Here is a 9,759-nt window from a genome sequence, read left to right on the forward strand (position 1 = left end):
CAGATGGAAGTGATTACACTGGAAGGGAAAAATTACAGCAAATGTACAGACCATCAACTTTACACACACATGCAGACTACAAAGGCCAACAATACAGAACTCATGCTCACTCTCTTCTTCCACACACGCACGTACGCACTCACATTAGCATGCTTATACTTTACAGGCTTTATTTTTGCCTCTGGTTGTGTTTTCCCATTCTGCTCTCTGTCGGGACAACACGGCTGTATGCTATGTCTCCTCCTCTCCTCTTAGTGAGTGTGGGTGGGAGTTGCATTGTAAATTCCTAAAGATGAGCCATTTAAAAAGCCTCTATTAAAGCCTTGACGATCAGAGACTCGACTGTCAGGAGCCGAAGCTGTTACTCATTACCTGAAGACTGAAGATTCGCATTACAACTCCACCCTAATGCCTGAGCCTCCGCCCCAGGTTAGTCCTTGCCAGTCTATAGGGTGCCTAAGGGTGCGCATCTATTGCACTGCAGTCAAGTCTTGATCCAGATACACCCATATCAGTCATTAAACGCCTGCTTTCATAAAGTACAACTAAAGTGCAAGTAAAACTACTTACACAAAGAGAATAAAGTGTATAGTAAGGAAAGTTTTTGTATGGCTTAGCAAACAAAAACAGATTTAAAGGTTGGTGTAGAATTGCATTCATTTCTCTTTCTTGTGAAGTCGGTTAACCAAAGAAATCTTTTTGGTTAAAGGTGCAGTGTGTAAATTTTACATCTAGTGGTGAGGTTGCGAATTGCAACCAACGGCTCAGTCCACTGCTCACCCCTTGCTTTTGAAACGCATAGAGAAACTATGGTAGACGCCACAGGAAAAACATGTCATCAACGGAGACAACTTTGTAATAAAAGAGCTTCTGTAGAAACATGGCGGCACAAAATGGCGACTTCCACGTAAGGGGACCCTCGGTGTATGTAGATAAAATCTCTCATTCTAAGGTAATAAAAACACAATGGTTCATTATAAAAAGGTCTTTAATATAGTTTTGTATATTATTTTGCATTTCTGTAAAGAGATCTTTTTAAAAAATACACACTACACCTTTAAGCTAGTCAGGATGCCTGGTGACACCAGCATCCTTTGGTGAAAACCAATACCACACAATACCAGTTTTCTGTGTTTTGAATTATCTTTGTAAACATGCTTTCTGTACTTTTTTGTTTTCTTTGTAGAATGAAATTGAGATTGCAATAAACCTAAATTGCATCATTCATTTTATACCGCCAAATCAACAGCGGTTCTGCACAATTGGTGGCCGGCACTGAATCATCCTCTAAAATCTGTCCATCTCCTCCAGATCTCTCCTTCGGTCCATCTCAATCTGTTGTCAATCTCAATCTTCAGCACACAGACGTGTTTGCTCACACAGAAGGCCATCATTATCCTTGCTGGGTGTCCTATTCTGTAAATAGCCATCACACACAAGCGCACAGTCATAACACAGCTGTCGTCACTTTTCTAAACGGCAGCTGCTAGTAGAAGTTATTGTTGCCACACACTTACAAACATCGAGACTTCCCTCTGGTAAATCCACCCACAGACTCAGACCTATAAATTAAGACAAAGAAAATGCAATCACGAATGCACAAAAACATGCAAAGAAGTTAAAAACATTTTAAATACTTGGTCACACATACAGTAACAATTAAGGAAGCAATTGTCACAGAGGAAGGTGGGAGCAGGAACGCTACCCATTTCCTGTTTGCATATAATAAAAGAGGCCAATAGAAACAAATACAGATAGAGGGTGTGTATATGGTCAGCCAGTCAGTGGTTAAGACTGTATTGTCACTCTTTTAAAGCTATTTTAAACACCTGCTGAATAAACAGAATCAAACCAATATCCCAATTCAAGTTGGTAGATGCTGGTTTGGTGCAGCTCAAGCAGGTGAACACATATCTGTTTGTGCATGAGTGTAAATGTGTGTTTGTTTTAATCGCCATGTGATCTGATGGTTAGCATTCCTCTGCCTACTATTTAGCTTGCCCATTCATGTCCCACGGGAGGAGATAAAAGCTGTATAATTCCACGTGCATAAAAAGAGTGAAAACATACACAAATCAGAAGATCTAAACCCGGCATGCCTTTTCTATTAAGCTGATAAATGTTAGTTTTGTCTAGTTTTCCCTGTTGCTATGTCTGCTCTCTCCAGCTTACATTTACACGGCAACATAGCATAACATGTTTGAAAACAGCTATATACTATAACAGCAACAACCTTTCAGAGAAAAACACACAATAAACACTCAGAAAATACTTTGATCTGGACGTTTCTCAGGCTGTGGAGGTCTGGGAAGAGTTCGGTACTAAAGCTAAAACTTTTACACTGGCAAGTCATCAACATTTTTAACGCATGCCAAAAGCGGGGAGCCAATCCCCTCAGCATGCATTCACATCTCTTAAAGCAGCGAGAACTAAACTAATACAGATGCAGGAAGAGTATTGTCACGCCAGTGAGATTTCACCTTTGAAAACTGCTTGAATTACAAATGCACAACTTTGAAGTCATCTTGTCGATAAAAGGTTAACGAAAATAAACAGAGATTCTAAGGAGTAAACTTTTATCATTAAACACATGTGTCTGCTGACATTTTGTAAAATATTCAACATAAAAGGAAAGAGATGGGGCGGTGAGACTCAAATTCTCGGTAAAATAAGCTCTTGGCTGCTTTTTCATTTTTGGCCCTGGGTTACAAGACCGAATGCTTTGTTCAATACTGAAACATAATCTCTCAGTGTACTACAATGCCATTTTTTCTCAGTGCTTGTTTGTCCTGGACCAAATGAAAGACATATAGAAAGAAAAATAGTTGGGAGGGTAATGTGGAAACTTAACACTGCATTGCTGTATTTTCCACATTATCTTCCCAACCAATCTTACAAAACCATAATGGAAACCACTCCAGCAACCAGCGTTTTATCACTCCATTGTTTAGTTGTTATGTTAAACTTTTTCCCTCCCTTCACTTTTTATAGAAAAGCAAAACAGGGATTCTCATCATCAACTTGAACCAAGCTCAAAAATCAAACTTTTAGGCAGATCAGCTATCTCATACACACACAGTTATAGACAGGATATGTGCTGTCACTGGGCCAGCCAAATTCATAAGGTACAGTCAGTGCTATATACTTGGCCACTGGCTCACTGCATTCTTTATTTCATCTGAGAAAAATAAAGCAAGGGAGAGATAGAGAGTTGTCAGTGTATTGCAAGTTGAAAAAAGTAAGGAACGCCATATAATAATATCTTAAAGGTGCAGTGTGTAAATTTAAGCGGCATCTAGTGGTGAGGTTGTGAATTGCAACCAACGGCTAAGTCCACTGCTCACCTATTGCTTTTGAAACACATAGAGAAGCTACGGTAGCCGCCACCAGACAAACATGTCATCATTGGAGACAACTTAATAAAAAATTTGTCTGTTAAGGGCTTTTGTAGAAACATGGCTGCACAAAATGGCAGCTTCCATGTAAGGGGACCCTCTGTGTATGTAGATAAAACGTCTCATTCTAAGGCAATAAACACATAACGGTTCATTATAAAAAGGTCTTTATACACCACTGATAATATAGTTTTGTATAGTATTTTGCATTTCTGTCAAGAGGTTCTTCTAAAAATTACACACTGCACCTTTAAAAGACACATGGGGTTTCATTATTTTTTGAATGACACCGAAACCTGAACTGTTCACAGTTTTACCATTTATATCTTTTAGGTTGCGAAATGCCTTTATATCACCAGTAACAAATCTGGGACATCTGTTTTATCTAACCTACATCTCTCAAACCTCCCCTGAGGGATCAAGTCATCTACCACGAGAAGAATTAAAGTGATGACAGACTCTGCAGAAGTATCACTGGAGATATGAATACTTTCTCATCTTGAGCTGTCAACAGTATAACAACTATCTGTGAAATCTTCTGAGAAGTCAGCAATAAAATGAAATCTCTGCTTGGTTTAGAGTTGGTTGAAAGTAGAAATTGAAGTGTTTCCAGAACAATCCCAATTTTAGAGACAACTCTCGAAGCTCGAATCGCATTGATCGATAGAAAGAGAGTAAATGCCTGTGGTACTTTCCCTAGTTGCTAAGATTTAGGGTGGATCTACTTACTTTTCCCCTTCATCTCTGCCATGACATCACCATCTCCAGGAGCTGAATTACCGCTCTTTATCTTTCAGGGAGATTCCAACAATAAGACTGTGTGTTCGTCTTTGTCTAAATGTTTGGAGAGATTATTTTGAGAGGCAGCGGGCATATCATTTTACGTTAACAGTAATAAATACACACAAAGCTTTCCATTAAAGAGCACCTATTGTCCGATTCATGTTTTGAATTTCCTTTGGCGTGTAAGTGTGTATTAATACACGTTAACGATATACAAAAGGTACAAACCCCAAAGTACACGATGACGCGAGTTTGTCTCCAACGTAAATCTCTTTTCTTTGACTACAACAAACACACGGATTGCAGGCAACAGTTTACTTCCTGGGATTGGTGATGTCGAAAAGACCGCCATTATCATTATTCCTCCCGTTTCGGACTCACAGCCTGTAAGTTAACTCCTGTTAGCCAGCGAATCTTTCAAACATGGTAAGGAGCGTCACATTTCTGGCTGACGTCAAAAGTATTCAGGCCAATCACAACGTACAGATTAGCAGGCCAATCAGGAAGAGAGTACGGTAATGTACAGTATGTGGAAACCATAAACCATGCAAACACATTGTATTATACCAAATACACAAAATAACTTTGTTTTGTTGTAATGAAATAGGCACTCTTTAACACGGTCGTCGCTGTGCTTTATTTTGTTACCATATTCCATCATTTGTTTTACTGAATGCATTTAACAAAAAGTTTATGACATTTTAATGTAATGTTGTGATCATTGTTGGGTGATTCTCACGAAACCATTGAAACACCACGGCACTAATGATTTTAGCTTTAAAATGTGTAATATAGTAACATTAAAAAGCATCAGAATTAACACAATACTGTGTTCTACCTTGCACAATGTGTGATTTCAACATAAGAATTTATAATTGGAAATTTTATCTCATTTTCTGCTGAAATTCTCATTACCGCAATGTGTCCGGCTGTGTTTGAACATGCGTTATGTTGTAATTTAATCAAATGAACACAAAAATATTAAGAAAAAAATAAATGGATGTTTTGCTAGACTACTTTAGATGACAGAAAAAATATTTACTGAATATTCATGTATAATAATAATGAAGAAAAATTAGGAAAATGATGTGGCCATGCCTGATGTTCTCATCCTCCGCTTTTTGAGAACAGTTTAAGCACAAATACAGAATTTTAATAAAGTTTGATTTTGAGTGACCAAGCACATGGACCAGTTACTTCAAGATGGCTACCAGGTAAGATCATTTTTTTACGGTTAATTTGAAATATTGTCTTGTCAGAATGCTTACACGATATTTTGATTATCATTACCGCAACAGATGCTTATTAAATGTTAATTTAATTAATAGAAGCATAATACTTTGATTTTAAATGCATGTGCAGAATCTCCAAATTATGTTCTTTCAGGTTTGACATGTCATTTTGAAAATATGTCAGTGTTGATGTTTTCTGACTGTTGCGGTAATGAGATTTTTTAGGACTAATTTTTTAAATTATGTTACAAAAAGTGTTAAATGATAAGTAAAAGTTTTTAAATTAATGTTCCCATTTACTCCAGACTTTGTTTTTCAATGTCTGGTGGGAAAAAAGTAAATTTAAGCAATTTTTACATTTTCATGCTTGACATTTTTAAAACCAAGTTTTCGTGAGAATCACCCTGTTAAGGCAAATAAACACTCACCTGTCTCCAGCTCAATTTCTGGCCTCCTCCTTATTTTATTTCTCAGCATAACTTTACTTCCATTATAATATTACACAGCCTGATCTCACAGGAATTCATATGTATTTTATGAGTTGACCAATTCATACAAAGTGCATCATATGAAAATGTACGATTATCACAAAAAACAAGCAAACCATGAAATCCCACCCCAACGTCACAGGGGCAAAATTAACATTTGGTTGTACAAATGAATACGATTCAAAATACCTTATAAAATACATTTCATGAAATTGCATTCGAATATGTTTTCGTTGTTCATAAGGGCTATGTTATGGACAGAAAGCCAAATGAATGAAACATTTACTATCTTATAATTATATCAACATGCAAACTCATAAAACGCATAAGGAGTGTGTACATGCATGATTTGTAGCAGTTGGTAGGAGTTTGTATACAGATACAAATCTATGTTTAAACATCCAAGCCTTTCTAACCACAATTAAATAAAGCATTAAAAAAACCTCCAAAACCATGTCGCTCTTTACAGACTTTCCTTCAATATACCTGTATATAGTGTCACGCACGCACACACAATGAAGGTTTGAGGTGTATGAGTGAATGAGTGACAAGGAAGAAGGCAAACATTGTATGAAGGGCTGCGCATGAAATTGGCTGCCCAGAGGCATGCATTAGATTAGAAACCTGAGCTCACAAACAGACACTCACAGGCTAAACCAAGGAGAACCCAAAAAACCAAGAAGTCAGAAGACAGGGAAAGTTGGTGGAATAAAACCCTGCAGTAGTTTAGTGGTAATTCATAACAGACATCAACTACTCTAGACCTACCTTACTTTTAAAGTATAGGCATTCACAAGAATGATTAAACAAAATACCAATCATTAGCTGTTAATGACTTTATAAATGGATATGATTTTTTTTCTTTATGATACCAGTTTTAAGGTATTGGTAACAAAAAGTCTAGTGTGTAGCTTAGAGTGCAAGGCAGCCTGGTTTGTGACATAAACACACATTCATTTTATCATGTGCTTTTCATTTCTTTCCACATGCCTCAGCTCGGAGGACCATGCGAGAACCATTTGCTCCTCAATGACTGCTTCACACCGCAATCAGACAAAATACGGTGTTTAATCAGCACTCTCTTTCACTGACTCACGCACACAACCATTCCAAACACTCAACTTAAGATGGTGGTTTCAAACGCTCAATTACATACAGCTGGATTACATATTTTGAAAAACAGCGTTACTCAGTCACTCATACGACACACAGCACAGGAAGAAATTTTCTTTTACTGGTGTGCTAAATATGGCTTAGCAGTGATACATGGGAGAAAAAAGGAAGTTATATGTACAGCACTTTTAATCTGAAACAGATGGACAAACTTGAGTACAGAATGCTAACTGATATGAGCAAGAAATTTTAAGAGAGAAGGGTGGCTAAAAAACAGGAATATTTAGCTGAAACACACAAAAAGATACAGATTGGCTTAAATACAAATATATAATCACGTTCAAATACAGATTTTTACAAAAACTATTTACAATGATTTAAGTACATTTAACAGTCTGCCATATTAGATGACAAGCCTTTTCAGGCTTTCATCCCCCTTCATGCTCTGGCATTTGCTGAATTCCCAGCTGGTATCTCACTTTCCAAGTAGAGTTTTTATGGCCAGCAGCTTATGAGAAAAAAAAGGGGGAGTGCAGACTGGGGGAGGAAAACACTTGGTATCAAATTGGCCATGTTTGTTTGGGGAAACCAAGATGGTTTTACATTCTTTCCACTTGAGAGTCCAAGAACCCAAAATGCTCCAAAAGTCTGGAATCTGACAAACAGTACTTGCAGAAAATGGGCATGTATAATTGCTTTAAACGTACTGAAGGCACTTTATATTTGTGATTTTATCAGTTTGTATTCCTAAAATTCAGGAATTCACACCGTCGTCTCCCCTTGCCCGCCTGTGGTCAAACGCGTGTAGAACTTTCTCCAAGAATGCAGCGTCTTCCCGGACCAAATCCAGAATCCTGAAGTGATCCCTACGATAAGAGTCATCAGGTACTTGATCATAAAAACAGTGAAGTCGGGGGTCATGTGTGGAGCGGGCTGCATGGGGCAGGGAATGGCCAGGCTCTTACAATTTGTACTGATCCAGCTCCTCTCCCAGTGCTGTCTAAAGGCCTGCTCGTAAAAAAAGCAAGCAATGACGATGGTGGCCGGGACGGTGTAGAGAACCGAAAAGACGCCTATGCGAACCATCAAACGTTCCAGTTTTTCTGTCTTGGTGCCGTCGTGCTTCATAATGGTGCGGATGCGAAAGAGCGACACAAAGCCGGCGAGCAGGAAAGAGGTGCCGATGAAGAGGTAGATGAAGAGGGGGGCTAACACGAATCCCCTTAGTGGATCCAGATTAGTTAGGCCCACAAAACACACACCACTTAGCACATCTCCATCAATCTGTCCCATGGCCAGTATACTAATGGTCTTTACGGCTGGAACGGCCCAGGCAGCCAGATGAAAGTATTGCGAATTGGCTTCAATGGCTTCATGACCCCACTTCATACCCGCAGCCAGGAACCAGGTGAGAGACAGGATGACCCACCAGATTGAAGAAGCCATACTGAAGAAATACAACATCATGAAAAGAATTGTGCATCCTTCCTTTTTTGTACCCTGAACAATGGTTTTATAGCCATCAGGAAGAAAGCTCTCATTACACGCAACCTTATCGCCCAGAAAGTAGCCAGCAATGTATGCGATGGAGACCATGGTATAGCAACCAGACAGGAAAATAATGGGACGCTCTGGATATTTAAAACGTTGCATGTCCACTAAGTAAGTGGTTACAGTAAAAAATGTGGATGCACAGCAAAGGGAGGACCAAATGAGAATCCAAATACGAGCAAATTCGATCTCCTGGTCAGTGAAGAACATATAAGCCCCATGGGTTTTGGAGGACTCGCATGGAGCACCGCAGTCCAACTCACCCAAAAACTTATAGCTGAGGTAGGATGGCACTTTAAGCATAGACGGACAGCGGAAAGGTTTGTCGGGCGTCGAGTACAGATGAACACCGGGTGTTCCCGGTATAGGCATATGAACGGGCGACACCGTGGCCGTGGAGTCGTTCTGACCCACGCAAATGTGCCCGTCTCCCAGCACGGGGAAATGTTCACATCTCAGCCGCTCCGGCCATTGAAACCCGAACTTGTTCATGAGGGCCTCGCAGCCGTGCTTTGCCCTCTCGCAAATGGAGCGACAGGGAGGAATGGCTTTTTCCAAAACCGTGCATACTGGTGCGTACATGGAGCACAGGAAAAACTTCAGTTCGGGAGAGCACTGTACCTTTACTAACGGGTAAAACTGATGAACCTCTAACCCCGCGTCCTCTTGGTTGTAGTGGCCAACCAGATTCGGCATTATAGTTTGGTTGTAAGCGATGTCCGTGCACAACGGGATTGTTATGGGCTGACAGAATCCGTGTTCGGGAAGAGCTATTCCATTATCTCCATGATATTGTCCAGACGCCAAAACACAGCACGACAGCAGCACAGCCAAAAACGGACAGAAACGTCTACTCGTCTTCATTGTCCCTGAAAGTTTCGTAAGCAACTGCCGCTTAACTTTCACTTGGCATCGTTTTGGAGAATCTCGAATGAAAAGACTCGACTAAAAGTCCACCAACTAACGTAAAGCGCATACTTTGCGATGCATATCTGTTGAGCGCAGAAGTGGCTACATGACTTTTCCCCCTTTGTCCGTCAGACTGTTTCAAGTTCCCCCTGGGCTGCCTGCTACTAACTTTGAAGGGAGTACGAGAAGGAGGGATTTTGGGGGTCTTGAAACAGATTCCCACCCTAAACCTTCATCAAGGTCTTCTGACCAATTGAATCACGGAATATCAATATCACCACCATATGC

The 9,759-nt window shown here is 39.7% G+C and overlaps 1 protein-coding gene and 1 long non-coding RNA gene across 2 annotated transcripts; both read right to left on the reverse strand.

Annotated features, from left to right (window-relative positions):
- Positions 1-764: 764 nt before the first annotated feature.
- Positions 765-2,394, reverse strand: LOC129423805 (uncharacterized). Its single transcript, XR_008637873.2, has 3 exons — positions 2,273-2,394; positions 1,518-1,562; positions 765-1,416 (listed from the first exon to the last, which is right to left on the reverse strand). It is a non-coding gene; the product is annotated as an uncharacterized lncRNA (long non-coding RNA).
- A 4,718-nt stretch (positions 2,395-7,112) lies between these two features.
- Positions 7,113-9,676, reverse strand: fzd2 (frizzled class receptor 2). The gene has a single exon (XM_055193999.2). The coding sequence runs from the start codon at positions 9,424-9,426 to the stop codon at positions 7,774-7,776; it is 1,653 nt and encodes a 550-aa protein (XP_055049974.1). The 5' UTR covers positions 9,427-9,676; the 3' UTR covers positions 7,113-7,773.
- Between the last annotated feature and the right edge of the window lie 83 nt (positions 9,677-9,759).

This window comes from Misgurnus anguillicaudatus, chromosome 19, assembly GCF_027580225.2.
Source record: "Misgurnus anguillicaudatus chromosome 19, ASM2758022v2, whole genome shotgun sequence".
In the NCBI taxonomy this organism is placed as follows: Eukaryota; Metazoa; Chordata; class Actinopteri; order Cypriniformes; family Cobitidae; genus Misgurnus; species Misgurnus anguillicaudatus.